The sequence below is a fragment of the Hypanus sabinus genome, chromosome 27 (genome assembly GCF_030144855.1).
Source record: "Hypanus sabinus isolate sHypSab1 chromosome 27, sHypSab1.hap1, whole genome shotgun sequence".
Lineage (NCBI taxonomy): Eukaryota > Metazoa > Chordata > Chondrichthyes > Myliobatiformes > Dasyatidae > Hypanus > Hypanus sabinus.
In genome coordinates this window covers 19,573,596-19,595,134 of record NC_082732.1, presented here as the reverse complement: position 1 = coordinate 19,595,134, position 21,539 = coordinate 19,573,596, and the positions used below count along the sequence as shown (strand labels likewise).

General features: G+C 37.4%; 1 protein-coding gene across 1 annotated transcript in view; it reads right to left on the bottom strand.

The window, feature by feature from the left end:
- vps13d (vacuolar protein sorting 13 homolog D) overlaps window positions 1-21,539 on the bottom strand; it is a 288,095-nt gene that overhangs the window by 174,909 nt on the left and 91,647 nt on the right. The window contains exons 25-32 of the mRNA XM_059951858.1: window positions 14,775-14,982; window positions 14,353-14,563; window positions 8,309-8,480; window positions 7,252-7,367; window positions 6,211-6,423; window positions 4,684-4,946; window positions 3,623-3,756; window positions 2,935-3,090 (exon numbers count right to left, since the gene is read on the bottom strand). Of these exons, the coding sequence (XP_059807841.1) occupies window positions 2,935-3,090; window positions 3,623-3,756; window positions 4,684-4,946; window positions 6,211-6,423; window positions 7,252-7,367; window positions 8,309-8,480; window positions 14,353-14,563; window positions 14,775-14,982 (1,473 nt within the window). The remainder of the gene's footprint in view (window positions 1-2,934; window positions 3,091-3,622; window positions 3,757-4,683; window positions 4,947-6,210; window positions 6,424-7,251; window positions 7,368-8,308; window positions 8,481-14,352; window positions 14,564-14,774; window positions 14,983-21,539) is intronic.

The following is a 21,539-nucleotide window of genomic DNA, read 5'->3' as shown; positions in this document are numbered from 1 at the left end:
TCCTATTGTATCTAATTGTTTTTTCCACCCTTCCATTATAGATCAAGCTTATTCGGCTTGGAAAACTAAGGGATTCCTAAGATTTTCTGATTTATTTCTGGACAATTGTTTTATGTCTTTTGAGCAATTATCCAACAAATATAACTTGCCTAGATTTCATTTTTTTTAGTTATTTACAGATTAGACATTTTCTAAGTTCTGTACTCCCTACGTTTCCAAATTTTGTGCCTTTAGATATTTTGGAGAGTTTATTTGAATTAGACCCTTTTCAAAAAGGGCTTATTTCAAAACTTCATAATATAATTATGAAGATACATTCAGAGCCCCTTTATAAGATCAAAAAGGATTGGGAAAGAGAGCTAGTGAGAATTGGGATAGAATTCTTCAATTAGTTAATACATCATCGATATGTGCCAAACATTCATTAATACAATTTAAGGTCGTACATAGGGTCCATATGTCCAAGGATAAATCAGCTAATTTTTACTCTTATATTAATCCTATCTGTGATAGATGTCAATCTGAAATTGCGTCTTTAACTCATATGTTTTGGTCTTGTTCATTTTTGGAAAAATATTGGAAAGATATTTTTGATATTATTTCTGCTGTTTTGAATATTGATTTACAACCTCATCCTATTACTGCAATTTTTGGTTTACCAATGTTAGACTCACTGCATTTATCTTCTTCTGCCCGTCGAATGATTGCATTTCTAACTCTGATGGCTAGAAGATCTATACTGTTGAATTGGAAGGAAATTAATCCTCCCACTGTATTTAATTGGTTCTCTCAAACTATGTTATGTTTAAATTTAGAAAAAATTAGAAGTGGTGTTTTTGAGACTTCTATTAAATTTGAAAAGTTATGGAGACCATTTATTCAACATTTTCATATGATGTAATATGACCCTGTTCCAAGTTCATTTGATTTCCCAGCTTTTAGCTTATGTATGTTGAGAGGACCGGAAGTGATGGCATTGATGAATATTTATTCTTGTGAGATAATATAAACAGCCCCCTTTTTTTCCCTTTTTTTTTTGCTTTTTTCTTCTTTATTAGTTATTAGTTATTAGATTAGTAGATTAGATCATCAAATTCAAGTTTATGTTAACAGTGGTGTAAAATTATTCTATGAGTGGACTTCATAAATTAATACTCTTGAAAGAATTTCATGTAATGGTGGCATTCTTGAGCAATCAAGTGAAGGAAGCTGGCAGCTGATCAGATTTTTAAGACAAAAGTTCACATATTCTTACAGATTACTCCAAATTTTTGTTTTATTTTCCTACATTCCAATTTTTGTATAGTAATACAAAATACTTTATCTCTTTGTTTGTCACTATTTGATTATTTGTGCATTTTATTTAAAATGCCAGAAGTTAAAACCTTATCACAAGAGATTTCACATATGCTGGAAATCCAGAGCAACAAGCACAAAATGCTTTAAGGACTCAGTGTCTATCTCCTCTCAATAGAAGCTGCCTGACCTGCTGAGTTCCTCCAGAGCTTAAAGACCTTTGGGTTTGTTTGTTTTAAAAACTCTTCTTTTCAAAATCAAAAGCTCTTTTAAATTATCAATATAGTAAGAAGTTAAAATCCTTTACAGCTTTGGTTTGACTTCCTGTTTTTTCTATTCCACAACCCACAAGCTCTAATACCTTACTGCATCAAGATGACTTGCAAATTATCCTGCTGCCTAGAAGACCAAATCAAGCAGCCATGCAAAAGAAAATAGTAGCAATTTTCTCCATGATGCTTAATGATATGCTATCTGTAATAAGGCCTGGAAGCTGTAGCAGTGTCAAGAGTTAGAAAAGGGTCAGCAAAGTAAATTGGTTAAATTACCACTGGTCATTTGACATTTTCCTCCAATCAGCATTTCAATCACATGTACTAGTCATCTCTGGTTTTCTTGTATAGTATATTGATTGTAACACTACTACTTGAATGTTAAGTAAGCATTCATTTACAAAAATAACCTGATAATCAAAATGGCTGCTATACCAAAGCTCTATATTTAACCCCTTCTCCTCGTTAAAGTCAAACTTACTGAAGAACAATTTTATAAATGAGAGCAATCTTCAGTACCATATTTTAAAACTTCCCATTCTTCATACAGTACCCTAATACATTAAAAGAAAACAGAACGTGCTCAAATCATTTAGCCGGTCAGGCAGCATCTATGGAAAGAGAAACAGATAACATTACCAGGATTTCTGTTTGTTTTGTTGCCTGGATTGGAGGGTATGCCTTATGAGAATAGGTTGAGTGAACTTGGCCTTTTCTCCTTGGAGCAACGAAGATGACAGGTGACATAGAGGTGTATAAGATGATGAGAGGCATTGACTGTGTGGATAGCCAGAGGCTTTTTCTCAGGGCTGAAATGGCTAACACGAGGGGACACATTTTGGGCTTGGAAAAAGGCACCGTGGGGATGTCAACGGTAAGTTTTTCACACGGAGAGTGGTGGGTGCATGGAATGCACTGCTGGTGGTGGTGGTGGAAGCGGATACAATAGGGTCTTTTAAAAGCCTCTCAGATTGGTACACGGAGCTTAGAAAAATAGAGGGCTATGCGCTAGGGAAATTCTAGGCAGTTTCTAGAGTAGGTTACGTGGTTGACAAAACATTGTGGGCTGAAGGGCCTGTAATCTGCTGTGTTCTATTTTCTATGTTTCATACTTACAGCATCTGTAGCATTTTATTTTCATATACCCTAAACTTTGTGTCTGATAATTTAAAAAGATGTAAGAGCCAAGTCTAATCCACATTATAACCTTATATACAGTAACTGAAAAAAGAGAACAGGACATGTATTTCTCCCTCAAGTGAAATGCTAATCCAATTGTAGCACCCCAAACTGCTGCTCTGCTGAGAAAAGTTAACATCTCAGATTCACAATCAAGATGCTCAGAAGTTATTTGTTAAAATGGTACCTCAAGTACTGGTGGGAAATCCTCACTTCCAAAGGCATCCAGCAGACCAGAGCTCTTCTGGTAGGTAGGATTTCCAATCAATTCTATCTGCACATTGACAGGATCAATAATGGACAATGCAGTTTCTTGCTCATTGCCAAGTCGGCATGAAAATACCTGAAAATACGTAAGAGAGCAAGAGGGGTGAGAACCACAATCTGCCATAAAAATAAGAAATTCAATCTGTGTTTATTTGAGTTTTCTGTTGAGCCTGAAAATACAAATAGAATTCACTTTAGAACGTATTGTAGTACATATTAGACTCAAATGTCTGATTCTGGTTACAATGGCGACAAAACGGCACGGGAGAAAAGTAGCCCCATTAGGAAAGGATAGTCACAGTACTACCAGAGTGATATTCCTTGACTCTAATGCAGCAGGTTCTAGTTGAATTGAGATTCATTTTTAAAAATTTGATTTCCTCAATTTCTAAGTGTCTGATATTTCCGTGCTTTGATCCCATAGTAAATTTTGATAAGAAAAAATAACACCTAATTAAAACTTTGTTTACTTGCGATATTATTAATTTTTTTAATGGCCATATGTTCAGAAAGTTACTCTGCTTATGCAATGTATCTTTGCACAATACTAAATTATCTTTAATTATAAAACATTATTTTATTTGTATGACATTGGAGCCACTGCTTACCTCAATTCCTCCAAGACTACCAGAGAATGGTCGATCCACAAGTCGTGGCTTATAGGTGAGCACAGTTGTTGCCTTCAGAATGACTGCATTTGTATCATGGCATGACATGTCCTCAACCACAACAAATTCAGTACCTATGAAAAGAATACATGTTGTTTCTTTAAATCAATCCAAGTTGGGAATGGAAACAGAAGTTATACTTAACCCTGAAACTACCAATTGAAAAATGTAATCCCTTTTAATAAGATTGTCTCAAAATAATATTACTTCATTTGGGTACAATCCATTTAATTTTAAACCATTTTTGTGAAGCTTTAAGTGATACAGGCTACTTCAAGGGCGTTCATAAGCAATTTTACTCAATACTACTTGCTTTTATCAGATATCGCCTGGAATTGCAAGCCATAGGTGATTGAAGCCAATAGGTGGCATTTTGCACCTCAGGAGAACATCAATGGATTGAATGTGAAAAAAAAGTCATGTGAAAGGAAGAAACATCAAGGAAAATAAGAAAATGATGACAAAAATATTTTTCAAGAGATATGCTTAGTGGCATACAGCTTACCCAATCACAATGTTTTCCACACACAAACTTGCTTAATCAAGCTTCTGTGATGACCATTCCTTGTGGGCAATACCACTTGGTCACCTTACATGCCCGAGCCAAAAAATAGATGTCAATAAACCTCTTGAAAGCAGTGAACACATTCACCCATTAACACAACATTCATGCACAAAATAGCAGATTCTGCCAGCTGCTCCTTAGAGTGAAAACTCTTAGTAATTACAATCCTTCCAAGTTCATATGGATCAATGCCAAATTGCAATCTCCTAATCCAAATAACATCACCTACTTCAGGTCAGATTGAATTTCAAACTTCGGCCCTTTAACTCAATAGTGGTGTTTCAGCTCCTGTGGTCATTGGGAAGGAGCTTATAAGGGAATATAAAATTGCACTCCAAATGCTTTCAAAAAAATTTCTCCCATGAAATAGATCTGGAAGTGAATAGGCCTTTAAAAATTAGTGCTTAACTTTCTAAAGATAAATTGCAGTTTTTACCAGTTACGTTGATTTTCACTTCCAAGTACTTCTCATTTGGCATTGGCACAGAAGAACGTTTTGTAATGACTCCGTACTTCACAGTTTTGGGAACCAAGACTTCGCTACCAACTTTTCGTTCACGAGCAGGTGAGACATTTTCTGGCTTTTTTGGGCTGTCAGAAGTTTGCAGAAAATCCCGCACAAGCATCAACCAATCAAATATAACAAAAACACTCAGGTTATTCAGAACCACAGTGAAACTTGAAGCATCTCTGGTCGACCTGGGATACCAAAAAGAAAACCTTACATTAAACTCACAGCCAGGATTCACTTTATTAATAATGGATCATTTCATTGTCAATGTTACATCAATCTCATGCCAAGCTATTAATTTGCCCTCCTCACAGCACTAACGAGAAGTGAGGTTGAAGAGGAAAGATCATGATATAGTTTAAAGGGTCACACCATGGCATTTTCAATAGGCAAGGGATGGAAAGTGCACCAAAGGGAGATTGCTGTTGAGATGTCACCATTCTTGAACTAGGTTTCAGTCAATGTACTATCTCAGAATAAAGCTAATAATGTAAGTATCACATTTCCAGAGTATTATATATACCCTCAGATTTTTCAATTAACCTTAACTTGCTTTCTTAAAATGAAAGACCCATTTAGGATGGAAGGGTAACTATCTGGACTGATATTCAAAACGCAAGTGGGTGGGTCATGTCATAGGATGTTAATCTGAATATTTATCATCTATTCCCATAGTTATATCACCAATGTAATAATAATATTCACCATGATTGTGTGTGCAAGTCTGAGACAAGAAAGTGAATTGCACTGTGTGGTAAAGTTACCAAAAGTACCAAGGTTTCCCAGTTTCTAGTTCTCCCCCATTTGATTTTATTCACTTTTCTCTTCTTCATTGACCATGTGAAAAGAAATAGATCTCTATTAATTTAGGTTGAGAGATGTCATTAAACTATACATGATCATGAAGGGGCGTGACAGGGAAGATAGACATTTGCACTAGTAAACAAATCTTGAAGGAGGGATCTTGATCAGAGTTATAAGATTAAAGAGCAGTCATTTAAAGCTGCAGAGCACTGGAACTTCTCTCAATGGGCAGTGAATCTTTTCAAACCATTACTTCATAGGAATTTGGAGGCTACATCATTTAAAGATAGACAATTTTTTGAAAGATCGGGGAGACTGGCACAAAAATATGAGGTGTGGGGCAGATCAACCTTGATCACATTGGATGGGGGAGTGGGTTTGAGAGGCCAAGTGACCTATTCATGCTTTTTTATTATGCATACTGTAATGTTTCCTATGAAGATGTTAACTATACCTTGCCAGTAAATTGTCAAAATAACTATTCTTTATTTGAGAGCATGAATAAGGAGCTGAACATTCATTCATTGGGGAGGCCGTAGTTGAGCTTAATGAGATATGCACATAAATTTCAGCATGGGCCAATGATTAACCACAGATGGTGAAAGCAACAATTAATGGCAATTCTAAAACAGCTATATTATTTGGCACCTGTAATGCAGCTCCATTTGTAGGGAGGCTTGGTTGCCTCCACTCTTTGATGCATCCAAAATGCATCGAAATACATTTGCTTTGACGTTAGGGTTCATTGCTTGTCCAGTGCTTCGGGTGTCATAAGCCATCATTGAATGAGACACCAGATTTACAGACTTGGTCGCATTTGAAAAGCTCTCGTAAAGTAATTTCGACTTTTTGAAATCAAATCTGATAAAGTGATAGTACAAGAAAAATAGCAAAAATTATTTGAGTTCATTTTCCAAGAGATTTATGCACAGAATATTTACATATTAAGAATCTTAGACTAAATCATAATAGTGAAAGAAATTAATGATCCACTGATTCCATGATGTGCAAGTGGAATGCGGCACATCACATTCTTCCATCCTCCCCCCCCACCCCCACAGCCACTTTTTTGTTAACTCAATACTTTTCCACCTTCCCTTCTGAACATCATGATAGCATCTGCTGTTGTTTCCTCTTTCAACAGTGCATACCAAATCATTCATGCTGAAAGAGTACTCCGCATCTTCAGTCTGGAATAGCTTTCATATTATTGTTAGATACTGCCTTTACTATACAAATTCCACAACGATCATGAAAACTGCCTCGGAAACTTTCTACCACAATACCATCCTTCCTGTGGTGGTGTTGAAACCCATGAGTCTTGAAGTTTGTTTTGGTGGAAAAATCCTCTGCTACAACAACTTCCCTAACTTTGTTTCCAAACGTTCAAAGTATTTAGACATTGTACAATATCTAAAACATACACTAATTTGGAATGCATGCTTTGATTCAGTCATCTGACATCTTACTCTTTTTCACTGCAGTCTACATTTGATCTGGGTATTTCACGTACAACACCAAAGGATAGATTTCAATATACAAATTTTATATATTTTGAGTGTTCACAAAAGGCAGAATAATGAAAGCAGCTGAGGTTCTCAGAGTTATTCTGTAAATTGCCTGAACCAACAAGCATAAAATAAGATGTATGTGATAGGAGAGTTGCAGACACAGAAAAGCAGTAAATACCTTGCTAGTGAAGTACTGCTTGTGTTCTTGCCCTTTGACTCTAGGAGCTCCAAGCTAACATTCATCATATCGATGAGAAAGGAGATGTTCGTATAAACTTCTCCACTGAGAACTGTCTGAGAAAACCAGAAGAAAATTGAAATCAACCAAATGCCTGAAAAGAAAATACTGGAAAGCTTGTTCAAACTTTTTTTTTGTTGCAACAAGCATAACCTGAATGGTGCCTAAATGGTTTTATTGCACTTTTGTATATATATTTTAAAAAAGTATTTGGCTGAGAAAACTGCTGAACATCTGGGGCCTGAGTGTACAAGCTAAGCAAATAAACAACAGTAAATGACTGAATACACTGGGACTAGGGTGCAGGGAATGGGAAAACTAGAAAGGCTGAGTTATAAATTCAATGAAATATGGAAATATTTTATTGAAAGGGGAGAGAGAAAGAGTCTGTGGACAGCAAATGGGACCGGAAATGACAAGGGGACGAGGCAAAATTAGAGAGACAAGGGTCTTGAATACTATCTTGTAAGAACAGAATTCAACTTGTACAGGCCAGTTCTGATCGTTGCTTGAAGCTGCAGAACTCAATGTTCGGAAGGAGAATTAGGCACCAGGCCAGATTGAAAAGGTCAAGGTTCCAGAAAGGTTAGGGAGTCAGGGCCCGAGGCAAGGTGCAGGCTGATTAAGATGCTGCTCCACGGCGTTTATTCGGCTCTGTGCTGAACTACCAGACTCTCTTGCAGACTTCAGTTCAGAAACACTATTTGCTTGTAGTTACTCTTTGCATGTTTTTTTTTTGCACATTAGGTGCTTGATAGTCTTTTTTTTATGCGTTATTTTATTTTGGACATGGTGTTTTTTATTCTCTGCCCACTGGGTGTTAAGACAGTTTTTCATATATATGGGGTTTGTTTTTGGGTTTCTTTGTTTTGTGGTTGCTTGTTAGGAAATGAATCTCAAGGTTGTGTAATGCATACATATTTTGATAGTAAAATATACTTTGAACATTTCAGCCTTTCCCACCTCACATTTTTAAAATCCTTTTATTTATACTTACATGTATGCTGGGGTCCTGTAAATCAAATGGCCTCATGAACTCTTCAATAGGTTCTCCCAAATTGTTCTGTATTAATCCACGGATTAACTTGTATTTACTAAGATCCAAGGAGCAATGAACTGATGACAAACTACCATGGATAGCCATATCAGGGACTGTATGGCTGATCTCCCTAAAACAAAAAAAATAATTACAAGAAGGAACACATACAAAATGCTGAAGAAACTTCACAGGCCAGACAGTATCTATGCAAAAACGTAAGGTCGATGTTTTGGACTGAGACCCTTCATTTTGCTGAAGGGTGTAGGCCCGAAATGACAACTATACTCTTTTCCATAGTTGCTGCCTGGCCTGCTAAGTTCTTCCAGCATTTTTGTGTTGCTTAGATTTCCAGCGTCTATAGATTTTCTCTTGTTTGTAATTATAAGAAAGGACAATTCAGAGAGTAAAATGTCATTTTGAGTATTTCCATGTCAGTTGTTTAACTCAAATGGTGCTTTTCTCTAGTCCATGTAACATTTCTTCTCAGAACTTATACCCAACTCTTCCATCTGGTATGGATAAGTAACATTCAAAAAACTTAACTCAAACAAATCTTCAGAAAATGAAAATACCTCACTGAAACAGAACACTTTTAGCTCCAAAACACCTCAAACTCGTCATTCACATGTAGCTCTGCAATTATGTCTGTTCCTCTTTAAAGCTCTGACATTCAAACACTGCAACCCTTCAATGCTTCCATTTGTATCACGGAGTTGAAACCAATTATTTTTTTCTCACCTTTTGAACTAAGTACAGGCAATCTTTCCCAGTTTTTGAAAATAGATGCTGTAAACCTAATTACTGTTATATAGTGTCACCATAACTGCTTTTACAGAGAACCCCTTTTATTAGCAAACAATTACATACACAAAGCAGCATAATCTACACATTAACACACAAGGCCTCACCCTATTACAGACTTCATTTGTTGAGCTCATCTACCTCCCACCTTCTTTGCTGATGAAAAGCAGCTTGGTTTCTCCTTTTTTCCAGTTCTGACATAGAACTCAGACCTGAACTGTTAATTCTGTTTGTGCTACATGAAATGCTGAATGTTTCCAGTGCCAACAATTTTTTTGGATTTTAATTTGCTCAGTGGTTTAATTTTTAAAAATGGTGACCATGAGATTGTCATTGCTGTTACTAACTTGGAACCAAAGCACCAAAACAGATAGTGGAGTGGTTGTGAAGAAAGATGTTATTAAGCCTACATATAAAGTCAGGAAACAATATCAAGAATGGTGGGACTAAGGTTCTCAGCTGCATATATTTCAATGCAAGGAGTATTGCAGGAAAGGTGGATGAGCTTAAAGCATGGATTGGCAGGTGGAATTATGACATTGAGCAGGAGTGATTAAAGGGGGAGGGTAGCATTATGTGTCAGGGAAAATGTCACAGCAGTGCTCAGACACGACTGGAGAGTTTGTCTAGTGAAGCTTTATGGGTTGAACTGAGGAAGTACAAGTTGGGATATTTTCCAAAATACTATAAAAACAAAAATCTGAGATATGCTAATTCATGTGAACCCTTATTTAACTGACAAAAGTACAAAGAAAAGATTTTCATTAGTTTTACTGACCAACTTAATTGTATTTTGCAAATATACACAAATTTAGAATTTGATGGCTGCAACACACTCAACAAAAGTTGGGACAGAGTTAAAATAAGATTGAAAAAGATTGCACAGAATATTCAAGTAACACCGGTTTGGAAGACTCCACATTAAGCAAGCTAATTGGTAGCAGGTGAGGTATCATGACTGGGTATAAAAGTAGCATCCATCAAAGGCCCAGTCTTTGCAAGCAAGGATGGGTCGTGGCTCACCCCTTTGTGCCAAAATTCGTGAGTGAATTGTTAGTCAGTTCAAAAGGAACATTTCCCAACGCAAGATTGCAGAGAAGTTAGGTCTTTCAACATCTACAGTACATAATATTGTGAAAAGATTCAGAGAATTCAGAGACATCTCAGTGCGTAAAGGCCAAGGTCGGAAACCGCTGTTGTATAAGCGTGATCTTTGAGCCCTCAGACGGCACTGCCTAAGAAACCGTCATGCTACTGTGACAATTATAGCCACCTGGGCTCGAGAGTACTTCGGGAAACCATTGTCACTTAACACAGTCCGTCAGTGCATCCAGAAATGCAACTTGAAACTGTATTACACAAGGAGGAAGCCATACATCAACTCTATGCAGAAACGCTGGCGAGTTCTCTGGGCCTGAGCTCATCTCAGATGAAACAAAAGACTGTGGAACCGTGTGCTGTGGTCAGACGAGTCCACATTTCAGCTAGTTTTCGGAAAAAACGGGTGTCGAGTTCTCCGTGCCAAAGATGAAAATGACCATCCTGATTGTTATCAGCGAAAGGTGCAAAAGCCAGCATCTGTGATGGTACGGGGTTGCATCAGTGCCCACAGCATGGGTGAGTTGCATGTATGTGAAGGTACCATTGACTCTGAGGCGAATATTAGGATTTTAGACATATGTTGCCATCAAGGTGATGTCTCTTCCCAGGACGTCCATGCTTATTTCAGCAGGACAATGCCAGACCACATTCTGCACGGGCTACAACAGTGTGGCTTTGTAGACACAGAGTGCGTGTGCTTGACTGGCCTGCTGCCAGTCCAGATCTATCTCCTATTGAAAATGTATGGCGCATCATGAAGAGGAGAATCAGACAACGGAGACCACGGACTGTTGAGCAGCTGAAGTCTTATATCAAGCAAGAATGGACAAAATTTCCAATTGCAAATCTACTACAATTAGTATCCTCAGTTCCAAAATGATTAAAGAGTGTTATTAAAAGGAAAGGTGATGTAACACAATGGTAAACATGCCTCTGTCCCAACTTTTGTTGAGCGTGTTGCAGCCATCAAATTCTAAATTTGTGTATATTTACAAAATACAATTAAGTTGGTCAGTAAAACTATTGAAAATCTTTTCTTTGTACTTTTGTCAGTTAAATAAAGTGAATTAACATATCACAGATTTTTGTTTTCATTGCATTTTGGAAAATATCCTAACTTGTCTGGAAATGGGGTTTGCAGAAAGGTCTAACTATGTTAATAGGATTATATTATAGACCACCCAACAGACTATGGGATTTAGAGGAGCAAGTTTGTAGAGAGATCACAGAATGTTGCAAGAAACACAAGGTTGTGATAGTAGGTGATTTTAACTTACTATATTTTGTCTGAGACTCCCCTACGGTAAAAAGCTGGATGGGATAGTCTGTCAAATGTGTTAAGGAAAGTTTCCTTAATCAGTACCAACTAAGACCCAACTAGAGAGAGTGCAATACTAGAGCTCCTTTTAGGGAATTAGACAGGGCAGGTGATAGAAGTTTGTGTGGGGGAATACTTAGCATCTAATGATCATAATATCATTAGTTTCAAGGTATATTATGGAAAAGGATAGGTCCGGTCATTGGGTTGAGATTTCAAATTGGAGAAAGGCCATTTTTGTTGGTACCAGAAAGGATATGGCAAATGTGGATTGGGACACGTTCTGGTAAGTGGCAGGCCTTCAAGAGAAATTTTGAAGATACAGAATTTGTATGTTCCTGTCAGAATAACAGGCAAGGGTAACAGGTTTAGGGAATCTTAGATTTGGAGAGATACTGAGGCCCTGGTTAAGAAAAAGAAGGCGAATAGCAGGTATAGGCAGGTAGGAACAAATAGAGCACTTGAGGAGTATAAAAAATGCAAGAGAACCCAAAAGAAGGAAATCAGGAGGGCTAAAAGACATGAGGTTGCTCTAGCAGACATGGTGAAGGAGATTCCTAAAGATTTCTACAAATATATTAAGAGCAAAAGGATAGCAATGGACAAAATTGGTCCTCTGGAAGATCAGAGTGGTAACTATGTATAGAGTCAAAAGAGATGGGGGGAGATCTTAAATGGATTTTTTGCAACTGTATTTACTTGGGAGATAGATACAGTCTATAGAAGTAGGGCAATACAGTAGCGAGATGTTTGCTTTCTTGAGACAAATTAGGGGGGATAAATTCCCAGGGCCTGACAATGTGCTCCCTTAGACCTTGTGGGAGGTTAGTGCAGAAATTACAGGAGTCCTAGCATACATATTTAAAACATCCTCAACCATGGTGAGGTGCCAGAGGATGGCTCATGTTGTTCCGTTGTTTTAGAAAGTCTCTCATGAAATTATAGGCTGGTGAGTCTGACACCAATAATGGGAAAGTTATTATAAGGTACTCTAAGAGACCAGATATCTAATTATTTGGATAGACAGACTGATTAGGGATAATCAACATGACTTTGTCAGTGATGAATCATGACTAACCAATCTCATACAGTTTTTTGAGGAGAGCTACCAGGAAAGTTGATGAAGGCAAAGCAATGGATATTGTTTACATGGACTTTAGCAAGGCCTTTGATAAGAACCTACATGGAAGGTTGGTCAAGAAGGTTCAGTTGCTTGGCATTCAAGATAAGGTCATAAATTAGATTAAACACTGGCTTCACGAAATAAGGCAGAGAGTGGTTGTTGATGGTTGCCCCTTTGTGACTGGAAGCCTATGACAAGTAGAGTGCTGCAGGGATCACTGCTGGGTCTGTTGTTGGTTGTCCTCTACATCAACGATCTAGATAATAATGTGGTAAACTGTATCAGCAAATTTGCGGATGACACTGGGACTGGATGTATAGTAAACAGCGAGGAAGAGTATCAAAGCTTCCAGCTATATCTGGACCAGTTAGAAAAACGGGCTGAAAAATGGCAGATGAAATATAATGAAGACAAGTGTGAGGTGTTGTACTTTGGGAGGACCAACTAAGCTATATCTTACACAATGCAGTAGAACAGAGGGATTTGGGTATACAGATCCATAATTCCTTGAAAGACGTAAATAAAGTTTTTGGCACATTAGCCTTCATAAATTGCTGTTTTGACTTCAAGAGTTGGGATGTTATGTTCAAATTATATAAGACGTTGATAGGATGTAATCTGGAGTACTGGGTGCAGTCTTGGAAGATGTAAATAAGATTGAAAGAGTACAGAGAAAATTTACAAGGATGTTGCTGGGACTTGAAGACCTGTGTTATAAGAAGAGGCTGAATAGATTAGGATTAGCAGGTTTTTTCCACTGAGTTAGGTGACACTATAACTAGAGGCCCTGGGTTAAGGGTGGAAGATGAAATGTTTACTGGGAACATGAGGGGGAACTTCTTCATTTTGAGACTAATGAGAATGTGGAATGAGCTGAGTTGTGGATGCAAGGTCAATTTCAAAATTTAAGAGAAATCTGGATAGGTACAGTACTGTGCAAAAGTCAGGCAAATGTAAAAAAAATCTGTAAAGCAAAGACATTCTCAAAAATAATCAAATGAAAAGTTTCTAAATATTAAAAAATACTGTAAAGAACAGTAAACATTAAAAATCTAAATTAAATCATTATTTAGTGTGATCATCCTTTGCCTTTAAAACTGCATCAATTCTCCTGAGTACACTGTCATGCAGTTTTATAAGAAAATCAGGTGGTAGCTTGTTCCAAGCACCTTGGAGAACTTGCCAATGTTTTTTGTCGACCTTGGCTATCTCACTTGCTTCTGTCTCTCCAGGTATCCCAGATAGTCTCGATGATGTTGAGATCAGAGCTCTATGACCCTAAAGTCAGATATCATTCATCCAAACCCACTTAACTTTTGGTAAACACAAGAAATTCTGCCGATGCTGGAGATCCAAAGCAACACACACAAAATGCTGGAGAAACTCAGCAGGTCAGGTAGCATCTATGGAAATGAATAAGCAGTATACACTTCAGACCAAGACTCTTTATCAGGACTGGAAAGGAAGGGTGAAGATACCAAAATGAAAAGGTGGAGGGAGAGGAAGAAGGAAAAGCCAGAAGAGTTTTTATATATATATATATATACACACATACACAATTACACATACATACACATATATGCACATGCACGCACACACACCTATGAGATCCTCCATATTATGATGATCCTATTAAGTGGGGAAAAAAGAAAAACCTACTTATCCAGGTTCCGTTCAACTTGCAGTTTTAGACAGCATCGTTCTTTCAGCAGATTCCCATCAACATGTCTGACGATGTAAGATGGAAAAAGAAGGTCTGATCCACAGTTCTCAGGCCTTCCAGCACGGTCCCTAGGGTGTCTCTCAGCAGTGAAGATATCCATGTCTTGTAGGTCAACTACAATGCAGTCCAACAGGCAGATATGTTCTTCTATAAAAGGTAAAGATTTCCAATGAAATCTCAAAATACTGACAAATTATTTTAAGTTTGTTCACCAAGTAACAGGAGGAAATACCTCAAAAATTTATTTCCTTACATACTAAAGTCTATCATCTAGGCCTTTTGCATATCTTATGTTATCCTCAGTCAGCTTTCGAAAATTAAATCACCTATTATAATTTTTAAGAGCTTATTTCATTACCCTTGGATTCCTTTAGCTCCACAATTTGTGGCTGTTCACGTTGTCCTTCCTGCGTTTTCCATTTTGCGCCAGCTTCAGATACATTATGTGGTTTGTTAAGGTGAGCTTTACTGTAGGAGCTGGCACCAGAGCTAAATTTGTCAGGTCTACAAGGAACGGTTGTCTTCTCATGGTATATTTCTTCAGACGGGTTGGAATTCTCAGAATCCTGGTATAAAAGAGCCAAAATTTTGAGGAAGCAACAACAAAGATAAAAATGAAATCTCAACACTTAAGTTTCACAGATGTTTAAAATATGTAAACTATCCAAAAACACAATGCAAATTAATTGCTGACTTAGCAGTCTAACATCATTCCAAATTTGGATTCTCTCCCATTATCAATCACGTTACTGGTATCTACTACATCCTTGCATTTTCCTTAAGCAATTAATAGAATTCAATTGCTTCCTAAGCAAGATCAAAACTCTCCTGAGAGGAGCTAACGATATATCTGAAACTACAAGAAATACTTAAAAACTCAATCAAATAATTCCTAGGGCCAGACAGATCAGGGCTCCCAGGATGATAAAAGACTTTAAGTGATCACAAAAAATATTAAGTGGTGTACTTTCATGTGCCTGGTTATAATACACCAGAAAGGTTATTTGGATGAATATTCAGTTTCCAGCCTTTCAAAGCTGGAAATACAAAATGGAAAAAAGATCATTGGATTACATATTTTAAACTTCAGCTGTTTATTAAGCAAAAAGATTCATATAACATATAGAGTACAAATGCAGATCACTCCTAATGTAGACAATGCATACTTACTATTTTACATGGAGATAAAAGAAACTGCAGATACTGGAATCTGGAGTTAAAAAAACAAGATGCCAGAAGAACTCAGCGGGTCAGGGAAATGTGGAAAAGCAAGGAAGGATATATGGCTGTGAAAGCGAGTCTGGGTGACTATGTGGTTGAAGAGCAGAAAGCGCAAGAAGGGTCTTGACATGAAAGGTTGACTGTTCATTTCCCTCCACAGATAATGCCTGACCTACTGAATTTCTTCAGCATCTTGTTTTATGCTTGCAGTTTTATACATCGGTTATCACATTCCAAGTAGACCTAGAACAAAAAGCACTCTAACCTTCTGGAATGTACAATAAATTCTTCAACTTCATGAAATATGCTCTGTCATCATTTCCTGTTATCATGATAACCTCACTTTCTTACCTGGTTTCTTTTAGATGCCTTGCTAATAGTCAGTACTCACCTTTATCACCTGCTCTGACTTACACCTCACTCCTCCCACTTCCCTTTCCCTTAACTCTCACCTTTCTGAATTCCTGCTTTGTGATCTGAAAGCCCTCCACTCTTCTCCTGGTTCTGAGGAAGGATTGCTGACAGGTTCCACATTCCACAGATGCTGCTTGACGGCATGCCAAGTTCCTTCAGCATTTCTGTTTTTGTTGCAAAATACTGCAAATGCCATTCTATTGTCACAGCACAGAACAGGCCCTTCTGGCCCTTTGAGCCATGTCACTCAGCAATCCCACAATTTAATCCTAGCCTAATCCTGGAACAATTTACTATAACCAATTGACCTACCAACCTGTACATCTTTGGACGGTGGGAAGACACTGAAACCCTCGCAGTCACGGGGGGAATGTACAAACTCCTTACAGGCAGTAGCGGGAATTGAACCAGGGTTGTTGGTACTGTAAAACGTTGTGCTAACTGCTACACTACCGTGCCATCCATGCTGGAAACCTTAAAACAGAACATATTGGAAGATTGACCCAAGTGTGCCCAACATTTCAATTTATAGTTCTTTCCAAGCAGAGTTCTATTTTCACTTTTGTGCTGATTGCAAAAGTGGCAGCAGAAGGATGTAGCAACCTAACCCAAGTTACAGCATGAAGATACTTGATAATGTTTCACACCTATATACTGTATTAGTCTTTATCTAGAGATATCTTATACATTTTTATACATTAGGTTAACTTATTTAAATGAAATTACCACATGGATATTCCAAAAGAGCTCTTTTAACACATTCAGAAGTTTCTCTTGGCTGTGATAGCTGCATTTTCGGGTAGATAAAATGAGCATAGTTTTGCTGTAGCGACAATGCTTTCTGAGGTTGGCAGTGAATGACTGCAGAAGCACATTTTAGCAGTTTTATTTACTGAATGAATGTTACTGGTAATTTTGCCTTAATTGTGCTTGCATACATTTGAAGGAATTTGTGTTAAGAGTATAGAGTTAAGACTAGTGAAACATCAGAATAGAATTAGAAAATGATAAATTGTTAAAACTAAAAAATGAAATTCAGAGGAATCCAGGTTATTGACCTGGATTACTATTGACCATTTTGCTTGTCATAGTCCATTATCCTGCTAATTCTATGAGGCTTACAGATACCAGAACACTATTTGTTCATGGCTGTAAGGTGAACACAGCACTCATTACACAAACCCCTTGTATGAACCTTTGTTCAAGGATTTAAAAAAACGTCATGCTGCACGCCAATCCTTCCTGTTATAAATTGATGATTAGAGCACAAATAACATTCTCAAATTACTGTGTTTATGACAGCATGGTGCTTCGCTAGTTAATTTCTGAAAACGAGACCGTCCCTTAGTTTCAGACCACTCATTTTGATATGGCAAAACAATGTATTTTGCCTTTTTTCACATTTGAGAATTTCTGGGTTTCGTGTGATTGTGGTGATTACAGATATTAATGCACTTCTGTTGCCAGTGAAATTCTTCAGCAGATTAATGTGAATTTATTTTTAAACCATCACATTGCTTCTAATTGTTAGTGAATTGATGATATGTCAATGAGCTCATTCAGCTGCAGGAAAGCCATAATCCTATCTCAAACCAGTCAAATATATTATGGCATTTTGTTCTGACAGCAGAGAGCTGGGTTATTTGCCATAATTTCAACATACAATGAACAGAAAATGAAAGAACAATGGCAAGATAAACTAAACTAGCAAATTTATAGTCCAAGTCTTAAGTTGCTTCCTTGAATTGGTGGCTTCAAAGCACTTATTAGACCACCTTAAAGAACGGTAAAGAAAATTCCATTTTGCCCATTGAGTCTGCTCCACCATTCCATCATGGCTGATGTATTATCCCTTGCACCCCATTCTCCTGTCTTCTCCCCCCAACGTTTGAGTATAATTAAGGTGGAGGTTGACGGGTTCTTGATTGATCAGGGCATCAATGACTTCACCTGTCAGCCGTCTGTGGCAATGGATTCTACAGGTTCACCACCCTCAAACTAAACAAAAATTTCCACACCTCTGTTCCAAATGGATGTCCCTTTTAGGCTGTGTCTTCTAGTCCTGGACTTACCCACTATAGGAAACATCCTCTACACATCCACTCTATCCAGGCCTTTCACCATTCAATTGGTTTCAATGAGACCCTCCCTATTCTTCTAAACTCCAGAGAGTACAAGCCCATAGCCAGCAAACACTGTTTATTAGTTAATACTTTCATTCTGGAGATCATTCTCATGAACCTTCACCTGACCCTCTCCAATGCCAACATTCCTTTTCTTAGATAAGGGGCCCAAAACTGCTCACAACCCTCCAAGTGCAGTCTGACCAATGCCTTAAAAAGCCTCAGCATTACATACTTGCTTCTGTACTTCAGTCCTCTTGAAATGAAGGTCTAATGTAGCATTTGCCTCCCTACCACCAAATCAACCTGCAAGTCATCCTTTGCACTTCCGATTTTTTAATTTTCTTCCTATCTAGAAAACAGTCCATACTTTTACTCCTTCTGCCAAAGTGCACAACCCTGAACTTCCTTTCACTTCTGCCGCTTCTTTGCCATTCTCCCAATCTGTCCCAAGTTCTTCTGAAGATAACCTGCTTCCTCTTCATTACCTGGCCCTCCATCTATCTTCATTTCCTTCACAAATTTGGCCCCAAATACATCAATTCCATTATCCAAATCATTGACATATGATAGGAAAAGTGGTCCCAACACTGACTGCTGCAACAAATCATGAGTCACCAGCAGCCAACCAGAAAAGGCCCTGTTTATTCCAACTCTTTGCTTCCTGACAATCAGCTGATCTTTTATCCATGCTACAATCTTTCCTGTAATACCTTGGGATCTTATTTTGTTAAGCAGTCTCAAGTGCAGTACCTTGTTAAAGACCTTCTGAAATACTTAATAATAAACTCTAACATCTTTCTAACCGCAAAAGCCAGGCTAACTGGTCTATAATTTCCTTTATTCTTCCTCCCTCCCTTCTTAAAGGGTGGAGTGGCTTTTGTGATTTTCCAGTCCTCTGGAACCATTCCAGAATCTAGTAATTCTTGAAAGATCATTACTAATGCCTCCACAATCTCTCCAGCTACCTCCTTTAGAGCCCTGGGGTGTAGTCCATCTGACCCACCTACCTTCAGACTTTTCAGCTTTCTAAGCACCTTCTCCTTAGTAATAGCAATGACACTCACTTCTGCCCCCAGACACTTGAATTTCTGTCATGGCTCGTGTTTTTGACAATGAAGACTGATGCAAAATACTTACGTTTGTCCCCCATTAATACCATTCCAATGTCATTTTCCAGCAGTCCGATATCCATTCATCTCTCTTTTACTCTTCATGTATCTGAAAAAATCTTACCTTCTTTTATATTGTTGGCTAGTTTACCCTCATATTTCATCTTTTCTCTCTTAATGGATTTTTAGTTGCCTTCCATTGGTTTCTAAAAGCTTCCCAATTCTCTACCTTCCCACTATTTCAAGTGAGTTGCTAAATTTATTACATGGAAAGGATTAAATAAACAGGCCTTTCATACCATTTAGAAAAGTCTCTTCTGATGCATTTCTGCTACCAGAAGAGGTATTCTAAGATAGTTATTCATGTACAAATTTAAAAATAAACAGTGGAAAAAAAAGTACAAAGATAAAATTTTCATCAAGCATACTTATAACAGCAGTACTTTGAACACCCATCCACTGCTGCACAGCAAAATGGTGCATGCCTATAGGAAAAAACTGGCATTTTCACTGCAATCCAATACTTTCAATCATTTTTTTCAGGCAGGTTGAACAAGGCAACATTCCTCTGTGCTGTAATGAATGATAGCCAATAAATTTGCAATCTGTTGTTTTTGTCCTGAAGCAATTTATTCAAAGAATATGAATTCTATGTGCCTCATTTTGGGAAACTTTCCACTGAGCAAAATGAAAATGGTTTTATTTGGGCAGGTAATTCATTATATATGTAAAAATGAAATGTAGCCAGTTTCAGAATCAACTGGACAGAAGTAATTATGTAGCTTCACAAAGTACATATGAGATTCATGTTACAATAGAGATTTATCTGTTCAACTGTATGTCTAACAAAGTACAGTATAATACTATTTGCTAATGTGTGTCAGTGTTGTATGCTTGCTTATGCTGGTATGGCTTGGCTAACTTTTCTGTACCGCAGGGCTTTTATCTGAACTTTATTTTCCACGGAAGTTAATGTCTACTGGATAATAGAATATTTAGGGAAATTTTTATTATAATGTAATTAATTCCATTTATATTTGTTCATCACCCTGAAATTTGTCTTTATATAACATTTTTAATATTGCAATACAGCTCAAAGAAGTAGGTATAAACAAGCATCTAGATAGAGAAAGCAGAGAGGGAGGTGAAGAGATCCAGACAAAATTCAAACGCTTTGGCAGCTGTAGTCCAGGCCACCAATGATTCAACAATTAAAACTGAGAGTACACAAGATCAGAGTTGGAAGAAGGCAGATGTACCTCAAATTATGGGTGAACAGAATTTGATGTGAAGTGGTCGGTAGTGAGCAGAATTTTCAATGACTTCAAGTTTACAGAGGGCAGAAAGTTGGATGTGAACTAGAACTTTCATAATCTAGAAGTAGCAAAGACAGGGATGAGAGTTTTAGCAGAAGGTATGCTGAAGTAGAGTTAAACTGAACAAAACAGTGCAACCAGCAGCTTGTACATACATTTCAGCCAGTGGTATTAATACAACATGATAATTACAACAAAGTCAGGTACACTCAGGACTGTTTTCATTTTCATCTAATACCAGGTTAAAATGTATTGCTTACTATATGTATGACTTACTATGAGCTGTGATGTCATTTCTTATAAATAAAGCCATTGTTGCTTAATATGTGAAAACTCATTGTAATGAATCGCCCTAGTTTAAAGAAGCTGAAAGGGGTTTTACACTACAGTGGTTCCCAAGGGTCATTCAGTTTAACGTTAAAAACTATAAAGAATACAATCCAATTTTCATGCAGGTGTCTGCAAGATGAGCACAGTCCAAACTGGAGTAGAATATCTCTTAAATACGTCACATGCAGGAAGCAGGGTCAAATCAAACTCTCATACACCCAGCTGCAGAACTCATGTGTTCATATACAAATCAAAGATGCATACCTACAGTACATCTAGTCCACAACAACAACTGGGGGCACACTCGTTCTCAAAAATACTCTCAAGGATACGCTGTCTTTTCTACACTTCGGTCACCTTTCTCTTAGCATTGAGACTTTGATTAATCCAAATCCTGAATCAAGATGCATTGTTAAGGCAGGAAAAATTAAAATTTGTGTATTTGCACCTAGCTGTAGTTGCTAACAAAAAAAGTCAATTCCCAACCATTTTAGTTAGCATTACTATTAAAAAGCTGGATATTTTTTAGAGTGTGCATATGAGAATAATCAAACTATAATAATTTTCCCTTGGTTGAGATACTTAGGAGACACAGTGAAAAGTACAT